Genomic DNA, 16,779 nt, shown 5'->3' on the forward strand with positions numbered 1-16,779 from the left:
TTCTTAATTTCCAAGTTAAATGGGCTTTCATGTTGCTACAAATAACCCATTTCCAAGGATCATTATCAAAACAAGAACAGTTCGTCCCCACTCTCTGCAGATAGCAGTAATCTGAGGCTGTCTTTTCAGCCTTGTTACAATCTAATAGCTGGCCCATTTTGCTTTGGCTATTCTTGCTATTTACTCTTCCACCATTGTAAGCTGACATGTAATTTCAGGAAATTGCTCAGATTCTTCATTTGATAACTCTTATTTCAAAAGTCTTATTTCAAAATTCTGTAGGGTAGACTAACCCTACAGAATGCATGGAAAATTATTTCATCAGAATTGCTTTGAGGGTTAAAGAAATACTTCAGAACAGTTTAAGAAGTGTGTTGTTTTTCTGTTACTCAGATCAAACAGTAAATTTCTCTGTAAAGTGTTGTGTTGAAATTTCACAAAATATCCCTGCTCAGTGTGTGGTCAAATCTGTATCTAATATACAGATGTGGCTGAAATGGGTGAGACCACGGCTTAAAGTCCTGTTCAGTATGAGGCAGCCTTAGGAAAATAAACTATCTGAGCTGACCTGAGGTAGATGTGTTTGATCACCAGTTGTTTCTGCATCCCCATTCTGTTGCCAGTTCACAAAGGATGCAACAGGTGCTCCTAACAACAGTTTTACCCTGCAGAGCCCTACAGAGCAAGCTGGAGCAGCCCTTGCTTTAGTGCTAGGAAACACTTCATAAAAAACAGGGAAACTGGCATTTGGGGCAGTTTGAGGTTAGAGCACTTGAAACACTACTGAGTGTTTCAAGTGAAAGGCTACTGAGAGAGAAGGGTAGCCAAGCTTCTGCCAAAAGACACTGTGTATGAGATGCCCAGTCTGTTGGTCATCAGAAAATTACCCACAGCAGATTGGTGCTTTCACCTTCTCCCATGGGCTTGCATCTCTTTTAGACAACTCAGCATGATGCTTTCAGCCTTTTCTGTCACCCAGAGTTTTTCAGAAGACTGACAGTTCTAAAGAACAATTTTTTTCAAGTAATTAGAGGCCAATTCTGGAAACATAATCCTGAGTCCATACTTGAAGTGTTTTTCCCTCCTCCTGTTTAGTTCACAAACAGAACCATCATTCCCAATGTGTTTTGACAGTGTATTTCTGCTTCTAGACAGAAACTGGAAAAGGGGAACATCTACAATATATTCACCAGGAGAAAGTGCTTGTTGAGTCTGTTCTTTTCTCCATATGAACCACAGAACTGCATAGTCCACTTTTTCAAATTTATGTCTTAAAAAAAGTCCATTCACTGTAAAAGAATGGCTGGAGTGGCTGAGAATCCTGGATTGTTTCCTTTTTGCTGCTGACTGATTTAGCAGTTCCTGGTTGTAGGTCTTGTGTGAATGATATATCTTCCTTATATTAGGTTTTAAAAAAGCTTCTGTGTTGTCTGTTGAAAACAGACTTTTCCAAAAGATAAAGTGAAATCATATGCCTTCCATGCTTTCCTCTCTTATTGATTTTAATATGATATTTTCTTCATATTAAGGTGTGACTTACCTGTTTTCCTTGGTTCTAAAAGTTTATTTTCTAACTGGGTCCATAAGCCAAAGCATAAGAAAGAACACATTTTTGCCATACTAACAATAGTTTAAAAAAAAAGATATAAAAAGATGGCCCTAAAAAGTGGGTGCTAACCTTCATTTTCTTGAAAGAACAATTTTCCAAGAAGGCATAAGGGAATACATGTTCAAACATCATTCTGTTGAATTTTTTTCTTCTTCCTGTAAACAGTACAGAGTACAAATTGTATCTATCTGACCATTATAATTTTTTCTTGGGAAACCCTGGTCCCACACCAGGTGTAACATTATCATCCACTTTCTTGGAATCTGAAATAATTACTGTAAGCAGTTGAGAACTTTTCCAACCCATTTATATATTATTTACTAGAATGGTTGAATGGAAATGTTTGCTCATGCCAGAGCCTGTAAAACAGGCAGTTTAACAGAATCACTCAGAGGCAGCATTAACACCACATTTCAAACTACTAAATGTGACATATGTACCCATTAACACCCATTCCAAGTAGAGAACATTTCATCTCATCAAGGGAACTACCAGCTAAAATAGGATTAACAGATGAAAATGAAATCAAACCACAACAATAGCTGTGTAATAGGAAAATCTGCACCCTATTTCAGAGAAAGCAGCTCATATTAGAATTTTAAATTTTCACTTCCTATTTCTATTCTTCATAGTTAGATGGCTGGGCAGCCCAGACATCATTGATACTGCAGTACTTAAAAAGTGCCAAGCACCTGATAAATTGTGCAAGAGTTTACAAAAAATGGGCTGGAGGGGGTGAAGGGATATTTGCTTTCTCCCAGAGACAGGCCAAATGAAGGTTGGTAATGACCTTCAGCTGCGCTTTGTCTCTTCCATCCGCTGAGGCCTGAGGAGTCTTTTCTCTAAAAATGTAAGGCTTTAAGAATCATACATAATTGACAGCAAGACCTTGCCTACAACAAGTATTTTAAAAGTTTTCTAAGCTAAGATTTTCTAAAAGTTGCTTAATGGGTTGGTTAGGTTCTTTTTGTTTTGGTTTTTTTTTTTGAGGGGGGGATGGGAGGGTGGGTTGCTTAAGATCCAGTAAATAATTTAATAATTTGAGAAAACAAAGGGCAAGGAAGCAATGAAACATAGCTCTTCCATACTCTGGATACTGAAAATTCCAATGATGGAAATTGCCTTCACCTGAGTTCCTATTCAGATACACATTATAGATTTCAGTATAGCAAGACTACACCTGTGTAATACCAGATGAGACTATCCAGTCTTTGGACCCAAGTGAATCCATACGAAACTGTTCCAATTCTACAGAACAAAGCACCTCCTGCCAGAACTTTGATGTCAAAACCTGGGGACTAAAGCATTTTCTAGCATAGGCACCTGTAAGCAGAAGCTCTATAACTCAGAATTAACTTGCCTTGATACCAAAATTAAAAGTAAAATTAAAGCAAAATATAATGAAATAGTTTCTTGTCCTTATGCGAATATGAACCCAACTGACCAAGCAAGGTGGAAATTGTTCTGACACTTTCAGGACTTCACAGACCATATGTAGACTGGTAAGACTAGAGGAGCAGCACAGTGAACTCTGACTTTCTTGTTATAATTTCTAAGACAATGTTTGCATGTATTCCAAGAAAAAGGGCAAGACTGCAAGAGAGTGTGCAGACCAATTACTTGAACATGCAAGTATGGAAAAACTTCTATCTTTCCACATAGAGTAGAAATATAACCACAGTTATACTAACTCTCAGGGAAAATATCGTCTGGCAGCAAACACTGCCACATCACCAGAACTTATAAGTTTCCTACATAACCAGCAGAAACTTAGAGGTCTGGATATATCTGTAAAAATACAGACATGTAGAAAATGTGGGTGTCTCACAAGTTATGAGATGATCTCTGTATCCAGATTCTGAATTTGTCACGAAACCAGCTGTAAATCTATTTGTGGATTTCATTTCTTGTCACAAACTGACACTGTGGTTCATTACTTTCATAGAGCAGACAGGAAAAAAAATAATAACATTAAACTTTAGAATTTTCAAAATCCAGTCGTGAATCTAAACTTGGATCCATTGTAACCATTCACCAAGTGATCTTATGGAAAAAAACATCGATATGGAAAATGATGTGAATTAGTGAAAACAGTAGAAAAACTAAAAATAGAGCATACTGAATGTGTAATCAGGATACAGCTGTTTCAAAAGAAACAGCTATGGGTTGATTATAAATAGATGAAGCCATTTCCACAAGCTTAACTCAAATTTTCTGGATTGAACTAAATTCTAGGTTCTTACGGGTTTTAGAAATCCACCAGTAAAGATATAAGAAATTACTTCAGACACTATCTTTTACAGCAAAGTCAATAAAAACAAAGCCCAGATATGAAAGATCCTTTCAGGCCACATATGTTATGGTGGAGATATATGCTACACTAAGCAATATCATGCCTAAGGGAAGGACTGAAGATGTTTTTCTATGCTGGCACAATACTGTTTTGGCTTCTATGGGTTTTGCAGATGCGTTGATCTCCCATTTGTACTCACCTGTGAGGCATTTTTCATACCATGGCAAAAAAAAGCAAAAAAAAAAGCCAACAAAACAACCCAACCTAAAGGAACCCTCAGAATTCCAAACAGAAAACATTGTGAGACATACAGGTCATGTAAACATGATGAGAACTGAGGCTATGAATTAGTTTGGGACAGACATGAGAGAGACACAATTCAGGCTGTCGAATACAGGTCAACTGGCAATAATACCCTATAATGGAGAGATAGACCTCTCATCTCTGAAATCTCACTCTTGCCCAGCGTTTCTCAGCAGCATTTTGCTGACATGTCAGCACAGGCATAGGAATTCACTCACAGTACCACCAGCTGAAAGAGATAGAGCCACCACTGCACACAGCCACTCCAGATGGCTGTCTCTGGAAAAACATGGGTGTCTTTCCTCCAGGTGAGATACTGAGAGTATCTGCTAATAACGCTATGATTTTAAAATTTATTTACATCCAAGAAGGCAGCCTATGATTGTTGTATAAAATAATGGGATAGAGCTAAAGAATAATTTTATCTGAAAACAACGTAGACTGACAAATTCCACTTCTGGCTGTGGGCAGTAGTGGAACAAAGGAGACTAATAGAGTTGTAAAGATTAAAAAATTATATGACAGTTTGGTTTACCAGTGAAGAATCACTGTGGAGAGTAAGAGGTCTCTCTTAACTCAAAATTTGCCCAAGGATTGATGATACAAGAATTGCTTTGTTCATTGCTTCTAGTTCAAATTACTCACCTGCTTTTTCATTATGTTTGAGGAGTTACACTCAGCTTCCTGGTCCCATGTCAGGCAGCATGCAACAGTCTTCACTAAAAATATTATTCAGTTAGTCATGCATAAAAAATATTGATTGCCAGTTTAAAGCAAGACACTGTTGGGGCTCTGGCTCTTATTAAATTTCCAGTTAGATACTTGACTAATTTATTTTTAAGGAAGAATCACTTTTAACTGCCTACGTAGAAGTTTCACTGTTCAGCAAAATAACATGAAACCTCATTAAGTCTTCATAAAAAAATAACTTTGCAAAACAATATTTTCTATCTTCAGTGTATACGCTCAGTAGGTTGAAGTAGATGAAACATGACAACAGCAGATGTATTTGAGGACATTTAGCAAGAAAATCCCCAAATCTGTATTAATATCCCCAGACAATTGTGTTATTCAATATGAGAATAGTTACTCTATTGTTCCTGTATTAATTACTATGTGTAATTTCACCGTGTCCTTTTTCGTTTATATTTCTCAACTTGCAAAATGCCAAATACTGGATGATTTGTTCATGTAGTGCAGTAATGTCCAAGACACAAAATAAGGCAACCTGAAGTAAAACTAATGTATGCTCTATTAACACCAAATGGTCTTAAATTAGATTAAGGCATCTCCCATCAAAATATGTTCATTAAAATTCTATGCATGTAGTAAGAGAGATCCAGCTGGGTAGGAGCAGTTGAGAAATATAATGCATAGCTGTGTTATGTCTGAAGAGGGGTGGGGATCTATTCTCTGTGACTATAGATTGTGTGCTTACACATCTGTGCAAACTCCTCTCCTCAAAATCACCAAATGCAAAGAACGTTTCACAAGGAATATGAGGAAGGCCCACTGGGGCTTTCATTTTTACAAGATTATCATATGAAATGTTTCAGATGAATAACTGGTTTTCTGTCATGTTAATCAGAAAAGCAGTGTTAATCATTCTATCCTATTTTTTTTTTCTTCAGGCTGTTAATTTGAACTATTAACATGACTGGAAAAAACAATATGGTGGTGTACTATTTGGTTTAGAACACCTTATTCTATATGAAAAAAAAAATTTCATCTGCAAAAGATGATAAAGCAATATTTGAATGTAAAATATAAAAGTGAAAGTGTTTGCAGCATGTGATTTTGATAAATTACATTTTTTCTTAATGTCAGTGGTACTGATATCTTGCAAGTGTTTTAGTAACCCACTGTTCCTGCCCTGTACAGCAAGGTCTACTAATCACCGACCTGCAGAAAGTTCTGTCTCCACTGGCTCATCAGCCAGTAGTTTTGGCAGTGGATACAGCATGGATAGCGAAGGCAGCAGCAGTGCCACAGGAGAGAATAATCTGTTTCCCATCCCGAGAATGTAAGGCTTTTCCTTTAATATACTGTATCCTCCATCCACAATTTATAGCACTTTCACTTGTCAGTCATCTTCTGTAGTGTCCTCTGCAGACTTGAGTTATGCAGTAGAATAGCAGCTAAGTGGGGAGAATTCCCTAGAGTTCATACTTTTATTCTGCTTTGTTGAGCACTGAATTGTTAATAACCAACCAAACCTCTGCCTCAACCTCATGAATTTCTTCCTGTCACACAAGAGATGTGCTAGTCTCAGCCTTTGATGAAAGTGTGTAGAGATGGACTTGACTTATGTTTTAAAAGTACAGCTATTGTAGGATTGAGAAAGTTTAGTTTAAGTTTGCAGATTTTCCTCCTTCTATGAAGAGGTGTTACCAGTGCGAGTGGAATTCATACTCTGGATATAGCCCAACTTCTCCCAAGTTTTAGGAGTTTTAGTAGAATTTCTCAGTTCTTGTCTGGAAAAAGCTTTTTGGTACAGAGTCCCTGTAGGAATTACCCATCTACTATCAGGGTAATGATCCTTTAAAATTATTTAACTTTCAAAATCTGTTACCCAGTTAAGTACTCCACAGAGAAAAGTTTTGCCAGGATTTTTCCCCTCAACTCTGTCAGCATGCACTGTCATTTAGCAATTTCATTTATATTCCCTGATAGGATGAAGTGACTTCTGATCAGGTTAATGATTCTGGCCAAAAAAAAATTATAGATTGATTGTTCTCAAAATATTATTTGGTGGTCATTGTTCATTCATTGTCTGCAAGAGTCGTTCAATATTTTTCTCTGGAACAAAAGTTTTTTTTGCTTTTCCCTTGAAGTTGTGAAGTATTAATCACAAAAGACTTAATCTTCCTAGAAAAACTTGAAGTAAAATTTCTCTAGAACTGTGAGATTTCTGAGTATTTATCATTTTCAAAAATAAAGCCAAATGGTATCTGTCTACAGCTTGTTAGTAACTAAAGGAAAAATAGAGATTAATCTAAGACTTCAACTTCACCTTCAGAATCTAGGAGGATTACATGAGCTCAGGCTATAGGGTGCCAATTGTTAGATTTTCATTGGACTTTTCACTCATGTTTTTCTAGGCTAAAAGGGGGGGGGGGGGGGGAAGATGATCTTTAATAGTCTCTGACAACCTCAAAAGAAAAAGAAAAATACTGGGCTGTCATTCCTAGTGAGAAAAATAAAGATGCCTAAAATCTTTGTGCAGAGAAACACAAGATGGAGCTCTCAACAGAAATTTTCAGTTCAGATATGCCAAATTTGAGTCCAAATAACATAATTTTCTGTGTATTGACTGGCACTGTGACAGTATCTACAGTGACTTGCTATTTGGCTGACAGACTCATTGGTCTCTTAAACCTGAAATCAGCCCCACTTCCACTGAAAAGCAGGAGGAAGTATCCACAGCTTCAGACTTTCTCTTATAGCAATTTGTTTTCATGAATTATATTTAATGAAATAAAATATATCCAGGTTTCTTATTTTTTTATGGCTACACTATTTTTTTTTATTATGGCATTTTAAAGTAAATTATTTATATGCTGATGTTAGACAGAGTCTTTAAAATTACACAGGAAATTTATACAGACAGGACCTGCTTCATTTTTCATGTTAGTCTCCAGGGTTTTACATAGTAACATAATGAAAATGAATGACAAAACAACTGTTTACAATCAGATCATTCATGGAGATGATGTTTAAAATAGATAACTGTTTCCATTTTGAATTCTGTATAAAAAGTCTTAATTATCTAAATATACATATGATTGAAATATTACTCAAGACTTGCTTTCACACTGGCTTGATAATGACGTCAGGGACTCTGACCTTGTACTGTAATTCAGCACATCTATGACAACAGCTCATCACAATTTGGGTGTGAAGTATCAAGTAGGCTAAATATTTTTAGGTATCTTGGCATTTAAAAACCTTTTTGGTTATAAGCTCCCTGTTTAGACTAAGTTTCTGGTCTATGAATAGAAATTGTTGGTTATGCTGAATTTTAAACTCTTTATTTTATTCCAAGTGCTTTTAACCACAGGAACAATTAGTCTTGAAGCAAAATAAAATAATTAAATAGTGACACCATGGGAATTGTTTGATGAGGTAACTAACTAGAATACTTGCCAGTATTAAATAGCTATAACTATCAAGGGAAATTAATAATTATATACAGTTACACACATCTGAATATATCTTGTAAAGTCTTTCTATTTTGGATTTTTTTAAAATACTCTTATTATCCAGTTGTAATATCCCTGAAAGCTACTCATGTTCTTATCTCTGATAGAGACCAGATTCTCTATGCTTTTGTCTTGTAAAACCCTTTATAGCAGTACAATGTCTGTAAAATTAAATTTATTTTGAATGCAAAGGTGAAAAGCAATTGAACGATGTATAAGGAACATAACCCTGGGAAAAATAATTCTTGTATCATATTTGTCATGATTTATGAAGCATTACCTACAGAAGAAGAAAATAATAGCTTTCAGTTAAAACTGAATAAAAAATCACTTTAAAAACTGTGATTTTATACTAATTTTTTAGTTCCCTATGAATTTAAACAACTTCAGACATGAAGCTGGTTCACAAATAGCAAAGAACAGTCATGACCCTTTAAGCCCCAAGGAATCACATGCAACTGAAGATAATGCCTTATAGTCTCAATCACAGCATTCAGAGTCCTAAGGGAAAAAGAAAACTAGAAGCACAAATGTTTGAGAATGATTGTAATCATGTCTTAGAGCTTGCAACAAGTATGTTTAAGAATAGCTTATATTTTACCTAATTTTCATTGCCTAAAAATAGACATCAAGATTCTAATGCAGGTTCTTTCTACATGAAATGCAGCAAAATAGGGCAATCCAGAGCATGGTTTATTTCACTCACTTTACTTTAAGATTAATGTAAGTCTTCAGAATTGTTTGTTATGCTAAATCAAAACTGTAAAGTAAAGCAATCATTTAAGAACAACCACAAATATGTCTTACCTTTGAAGTAATGGTGTTGTAGACCAAATATCAATTTTTGTGACTGCTTATTTTATATTTGACTGTTGACTGTAACAAGATAAAGTGAGAAGAGCTGTAGCCCCAGACTGTTGTGGGGCAGGGAGCAGACAGAACCTGATGGACCCAATCTGTACGAATGTACAGGTTTAGCAAGATGTGATTGCAGCTGCCTTCAAAAGAGGAAAAGATAATATTCTTAAAAGAACCAAGCCTCGTTGGCTTAAGTGTATCATTGTTTTAGCTCCCATCTCTATATGCTTTTTTTGATGACAACCACCATGTCTTTTAACAGAGGGAAGATGAGCCAGAATGGACAAGAACCAGTAAAGCAGTCGGGAGTGGGAGTAACCGATTCAGAAGGTAAAAAGAAATACAAACAGCTCTACAGTGGTACCCCATGTTTGTAGGAAGGATGTGCCTACTTCATTTACTTGTTATGCTATGAAAAATTAGTCTATGCTTTCTTTGTATTGTAGATTAAAATCCTGACCTTAATTTTCTCTGGGGCCCTTTACACAGAACACCAATGTAATGAGTCTTCAGTTCAAATGAGAATGGTGTCTTACCTGTTTATTTAAAGGAATTAAATAGTTAGATAACAATGAATAATATATAATAGTATCTGTCTTCTGGTGTTCATTGCTTTTCAAATAAAAAATACAAAGAATGGAGCTGACTCAATACTACTGGATTCAAAGGAAATATCTAATGCCTATCAGGCTTTATTTTTATAGCATTTTAGAATATTTACTTCATAAAGCAATTATTAATGTTAGTGTTTACATAAAACATTAATTTTAAATAAAAATATTAGCTGAGAAGGCTTGGCTGCTGCACTTAATGCAGATGCACGATAATGAAACCTTAATTGGATTGGGAAATCCTGAGAGATTATTTTTGGTCTTAATGTGGTGCTGACAAAGAAGGAGATATTGTAATATTGGAGCTGAAAAGTGCCTGAGAATGACTTTCAAAATTTCGTAGGGAATCTTTTTCGTAGGGTTATCTTTTTTGTGTGTAATGATGGATTTCATTACATGAAAATGAAGAGTGTTTCCTACTGACGGACACATTATAAAAATTCCATTTCCCTTTACATATAAGGTATGTTCTTTCAAGTGAATGTTTATGTTGACCTCAAATATAAAACTTAATTATCATGAACTTCATTTTATTAAAATAAGACGTTTATAATTTAGATTGATTTTAATGCAGATTTGAGATATTTGTTAATTTATACATTGAAATTTATACATATAACTGATAAATTGATCTTAAGTAATTTTAAAAAAATCAACATTTTTCAGGTTTCTAGAATCTCTATACATGGGGAAATAACTGCTGTTCCCATATTTGAGGTAAAAGCAGTCAGACATTCCACAGAGTTGAAGAAATCAAGTTAGAATTTACAGGTAGATCCGTAAAGCTCTCTTTTCCAAAGCAAAAAAGGCTTACCTGTGTATATGCAGTTTACTAAATATTTCCATATACAATATTCATCATACAAAAATACTTGATAATCTGCTTTATCAAATATCAAATGCTTTGATAATCTGCTTATCAATCTTCAATTTCTCAATAGTATATTTAAGCATTTGAAAAAATACCTGTTTTTTTAAAAGAGAAATGGTGGTATGAAAATAAGAAGTTGGGAATTTTAATTTATTTTTTGTCATGATGAGTTTTATCGAGAATTATAATTCTAAAAAAATACCTTTTCATAATTTTGTTCATCATAAGGTGCCCCTTAGGTTCTGTCTTGGATCTTAAATTTCAGAGCCTAAAAATACAAAATATTTGCAATATTAATTAACCCCAAAACCCAAACAAACCTAAACAAAAAAAAAACCCAAACAATACCCAAAGCACCTTTAGAAACATTCTGAAAGATGTGTATACAACATTTGGTTACTGAAATTACCTTTCCAAAATAATGTTTCTTCTTGTCTTCAAAATTTGCAAATAACTCAAGAGCTGCAATTCCCTAATTTTCACTTATGATGCAATTCACCTTGGCTACCTTGGGAACTCTAAGCGTTACAACTCCTAGTCTGATAAAATGAGTGGTTCTTATTGAGTATTTTTTTTGCCATTGAGAAAAGCTGGTGCAGCCAGCGTGGATTTTAGTGTCTGATTTGTAGCTGACTAAGAGGGGAAAGGTCAAAGAATAAATTAAACTAAAAGCTGGAAAACAATTCAAAAGCATTTCGGTTTCAGCATGTAAATATATTTTGGGGAAGTAGTTCAGAATTTAGAGGAACTCAAGATTAATTGAGAATTACTTCAGTATTACAGATTTATTGCGGTATTGTTTTTATAGATGAATAAAAATAAAATAAAAAACTTTTCTGTAGTTCACTTATCTGTGTTGCGGACCAGATACACTTTGCAATTAAGTGGAAGTAAATATTCCTTCCCATTTTTCATTAAATGTAGAGAGCTCCCATAGCTGACATTTGTATTCTTACTTGCAAATAATAACTTACTGTTACATTTAAAACCTTTTAATACTGGTACTCTTTTTTTGCATTTTTAAATATTCTTGGGGCATAACTTCTGTAAAAAGTACCCAGTGGGTTAGTCTCTTTAAAATGGTGCAGAATCAATTTAGTTGCTTGAACATGCAGATCTGCTGCTACGTGAAATGTTTTAGTCATCCAAGTCATTCACACAGGCCTGACAAATATGGCAGGGGACTTAGAGGATCTTTAAGACCAGTAGCTGGCCAAAGCAAGGTAGGACCCTCAAATGTCAATGAAAACTGGTTTCTAGGCGTCTAAAACAAAACTGTAGCAAGAGGGTTTGAGTTCAGCTCACGAGGATATGACATCAAAATTTAGGCATTTACATAAGAGGAATCATCAGGAAAAAAATGCTCCTTTTGTAATTGTTGGCCCACTTGTGTTAATGTTTTGTTGGGAATAGTTTTTGTGCTATTAACCTGTATTAGTACAACTACAAGTAAATCCTGGAAAACAGTACTATTTACTTTGCTGACAAAACCAAATGGTCAATATAAACAACTGTGATTATGGCTATGATAATCTTTGTTTTGCTGAATATATCATCTTGTCATATTCTGTATTTTTTTCCTACTCAATAGTATAAAAAAAAGTCAGAGTTTTGTTCTTGGACACTGTATTAGGTACTTTTATGATATTCATTGTTGCATGCTATCTTACTCTGGGCATTCTGCCCTTGGAGGATGAAATACTTCATCTTCTTAAGCTTCAGCAAATCTTATTATACATATTGTGATCATCATTTCATTAAGTTATGCAAGCCAATTTCTGTATTTGTTTCAGAAAGTGCAATATACCTTGTTCAAAGATTTCTTATTACATGGTTGGAGTGTTACAGACATTACAAAAAGCCCAAGTGCACCTATGTAAGGATTGAAACTAACAATTAAAAGCACATGATTAATATCTTGATTCAATTGTAGATCATGATTGGTCTATCTGTCCTATGAAGTTGCTCAGCCATTAGGTTCCAGATGGTATTTTCCACCTACCAACCATTTATCCATTTAAAAAATAGATGGGAAAATGATTTTCATACATTTTAAAAGTGTGACTTTGCTGGGTAATCCCAAGATGCCATTATTTCTAGTAGAAGAGAAATATATAGATACAAATAGTACACAAATTGTTGTTGAAATGTTGGATCGTCCCCTTTTGAAGACTCTATATGCATGCAAAATATCATTCTTCAATCATTATAAGCACTGAAGTTCATCTCAAGCAAAGACTCTTTTAGGAATGTTTCAGGGGGGGTTTGAGTGAATGAGTACTCACCATGCTTCTGTCATCTTCTGTGGCTGGCCTTATTGTTGTGAGACTTTTCAGTCAGAAAATTCTAATCTTTCTATAGGAAGAGTGTAGTACCTCACCCACATCTTCCAAGAGAGTGGGGCTTTTTACCTTTTTTTTTTTTTAAATGCCATCCAGTCCATGTCCTGAATACCAAAAGCTTCTCTTCACTGTTCTGCCATGTCTCAAAGGCTCACTTTGTGACCTTTCCAGTGGTCCCTTGAGCCTCATCCTTTGACCATAATAAAACCAAGTTCTCTGTGTAAGAAACTGTCTCCCTCTACAGATGACTGAACCTGAACAGAAATTTTCAGAGTGTTCTAGTAAAGCCCCTGTAGGTATATTTCCATAGGCCAACAGAAGGAATAGATTTGTACTATTTCAAACTCTAACAGTGCACACATACTTACTGAACTTTTACAAGATGACACAGTAGAGATATGCACTTATTTAGTATAACCTTTAGTGAAGTCTTTCAGGATTTCCTTTTTTTTTCTTTTTTTCTCATGCTATTAAGTTGCCTAAATTACAGATTAAAGAAAAAAAAAAAAAAAACAAAAAGCAAACAGAATGAAAACAAGCCCCAAACATGCTCTGTGATCATATTTTAACAGGCAAATTTTACAGTACTGGGGGGTTTGTTTAACCTATTCAGAGTAATCTGAGATAAAAAACACCCTTTTTTTCTTAATTTTTGAGCTTTGTGGTTCATCATCCAAACTAAGAAATTCAGTTTTAAAAGTTTAATTTCTTATCTCCGTATTTCAATAATTAAGGCAGTCTAATCTTTATTTATGAGAAAAATAGTCAAAACACCACAGAAACCTTACAACATTCTAGGGGGTCATTCTAATAACATTTTGGAAAGTTGCATGACCTCTGTAAGTGAGTGACTGGGAATCATTTGACTTGTAAGTGTTCCTTTAAAGCTTTCTGAACAGTCCTGGTGAAATTTTCATCCGTCCTCTCTGCACAGAATAGACCCTGGAGCAAATTGTCCTGCAACTGTATCTCACTGTCTCTTGAAGAGGAGTACCCAGGAGCAATAAGTGGATTAGCTCTCTTGAGTCAAATAAGTCATGAGACAAACTGACAGAACAGGCACAGCTAAGTAATGCCACATTCTTCAAAGAAATTAAAACTCAAAAAAAAGAATTTATTCTCCTTTTACTTGCTCTTTAACTAGGCTAGAGTAACACTCTTTAAACCACAGGACTCACTGTAGTATGATTGAGAACAGACTAAGGGCTTGCTGAATCTCACACCTTAAAAAAATAGCATTTTGATTTCTTTTAAATCCAAAGGTTGAAAAATCAGAAGTATAATATTAGTCCTTATGAGGATGTTCAGTGAAAAATGTCCTAATATTAGACCTTTGACCAGAAAGTTATGAGGAGAAAAAAGAAGATGAAGAAATTTATTGACAGATAATTATGATACAGTTACTGAGATTTGCAAATACTTTTGCATATGCACAAATCTGTACTTTGATGTCTGGGTTTTCCAGGCTGAAAATAGGAGGTTTACTGCAGATGAGAAACTTTTTTGCATTAGAATGACCAGAGAGACAGAACACCTCTTCTATGGAGACAGACGAAAAGAGTTGGGGCTGTCCAGCCTGGAGCAAAGAAAACTCTGGGGAGACCTTGTTGTGGCCTTGCAATAGATAAAGGGGACTTATAAAAAAGACTAAAACTTTTTACCAGGGCCTACAGTGACAATGGTTTTAAACTGAGAGTAGATTTTACTTGAATATAAGAATGGTTTACAGTGAGGGTGATGAGGCACTGGATCAGCTTTCCCAGAGAAGTGATTGATGACCTAACCCTGGTTTAAGGGTTCAAGGACAGGTTGGATGGGGGTTTGAGCAACCTGGTGTAGTGGAAGGTGTCCTTGCCATGGGGTGGGCTTGGAAGAAGATGATCTTTAAAGATCCCTTCCAACCCAAACCATTCTATGACTCTTTGATATGAAAGAGTTGACTATGATTTTTGAAGGGTTCAACACACAAACTGCAACTATCCCTGCGCAGTGTGAGTGGTGTTCTCGGAACTGCTGCCCATTCAGGTGTTTGACACTTACAGAAATAAAAACATTTCCCTCCTTCAGCAGTGATTTCTTCTGTACCTTTGATTAGGAGCATCAGGCACCCACATTTCGCACACTTCATCCAGTGTTTTGAACAGATAAGTCAGTAACTCTGTGCCAGGAAAATTCCACTTTCTTTTTAGTTTCTTGCCTTTGGATTGTTTCAACTACTGAAGCAACATCAGAATGTCACATGTATAGTACTGGGTAGCAGGAATCTGAGAACTGTTATTTCCAAGATAAATTGAGAGTATCTTTACATAGCAGACAACTGCTCATTCCTATATTTATGTCAGGAAGTGACTGACTAGACAGAGGAACTGTGCCTTTACATGCTGAAGGTTACAGCAAGAGTAATCTTCAATTTACCTACAAATCATAAACCAGCACGTATTTGTTTTTCTTAAATTTAGTTAAACTGAACTGGACTGAAAATTTTTATCTTCTGTAATATGATTCCTGACTCCTAGCAGTATAACTAACAGTATACCTAACAGTATATAGATCAGCAATAAATGGCCAAGTCAGAAGCAGTCACTTTCACCATAGCAGAGAATAGTTCCATGTTTCTGGACCAAGGCTTGATCCAATTCTTTTTAAGGCCTTTTGAGACTGGTATCTCAAAACCACAGGAAGCATCACCTATTTAGGTCAAATACTATCTTTGACATTCTCTGCCTTTCCAATAACTCAAATAATTCAGGAGTATTGCACATTTAATCCTAACATATACTAAAATGTATGAGAACCTGGAAAAAGTCTGGACTTGAAAGTATTTTTCTTGAATCAACAAAGTCTTGTATTGACCAAGTATGAGACTGTTAACTTGATTGTAATGGATATTGATCCATGATTGAAAGATAAATACAAACAATCTGAAACGTTGCCAACACTGACTTGAACAGTGGTTCAATTGCATTTTTTGATTTTGGGTTCATGTCATGTACATAGCAAAAGTAATTGCTGCACCTTCTCATTGTCCTTCCTCAAGAGCAATATAAACCTGTTAATCTCTTTTTTAAAATCCATTTTTAGTGGCTGTAATATCTGCTTTTATAGTCTTATTGCTCTTCTGATTTACATGTAGAAGAGGTCTTTTTGTGAAATAAAATACTACTGATTAAAATGTGATACTTTCCCAGGAAGATATCTAATTGAAAGAAGAAGAATTGCCAAACTTCTCTACTATCTCTATAAATAAAAAGGCTAAAATTCAACCTGACTTTGTTTAAACTGTCTTTAATATAAAATCACAACCTTGATTTCTGCCATTGTCTTCTACCAAGGGTCTGCCATCTACTACTTGACAGCACAATTTTAATCAATGCCAACAAAATTTAAAGCGTAAAATACCAGCAAGGGTAATTTCTCACATGAGCAGCTGCTACATTACAGAGGAAAAAAAAAAGACAGAAGGAAATAAGAACACAAGTACTGGAAGCACTTGCAGATAGCCTGTCATATGTTGATTTTAAGAATTGAAAAGACCAGATATACTCTTCTGTCACAGAGGATCCCTAACAATAAATCAGGCCTTTGCACTGACAGTAGTCCTTATCCTCCCTCTTTTTAAAAAAGAAGCCTGTATTTTATGCATGCTCCCTTAAGCTAGGAATAGCCTTGCTACTAATGCCTAAAACCCAC

The 16,779-nt window shown here is 35.2% G+C and overlaps 1 protein-coding gene across 1 annotated transcript in view; it reads left to right on the forward strand.

Moving 5' to 3' along the window:
- The window catches only part of PCLO (piccolo presynaptic cytomatrix protein), a 322,461-nt gene that overhangs the window by 272,407 nt on the left and 33,275 nt on the right, over positions 1 to 16,779 (forward strand). Inside the window, exons 23-24 of the mRNA XM_069035466.1 lie at positions 6,087 to 6,228; positions 9,528 to 9,595. Of these exons, the coding sequence (XP_068891567.1) occupies positions 6,087 to 6,228; positions 9,528 to 9,595 (210 nt within the window). The remainder of the gene's footprint in view (positions 1 to 6,086; positions 6,229 to 9,527; positions 9,596 to 16,779) is intronic.

The sequence above is a fragment of the Aphelocoma coerulescens genome, chromosome 1A (genome assembly GCF_041296385.1).
Source record: "Aphelocoma coerulescens isolate FSJ_1873_10779 chromosome 1A, UR_Acoe_1.0, whole genome shotgun sequence".
Taxonomy (NCBI): Eukaryota; Metazoa; Chordata; class Aves; order Passeriformes; family Corvidae; genus Aphelocoma; species Aphelocoma coerulescens.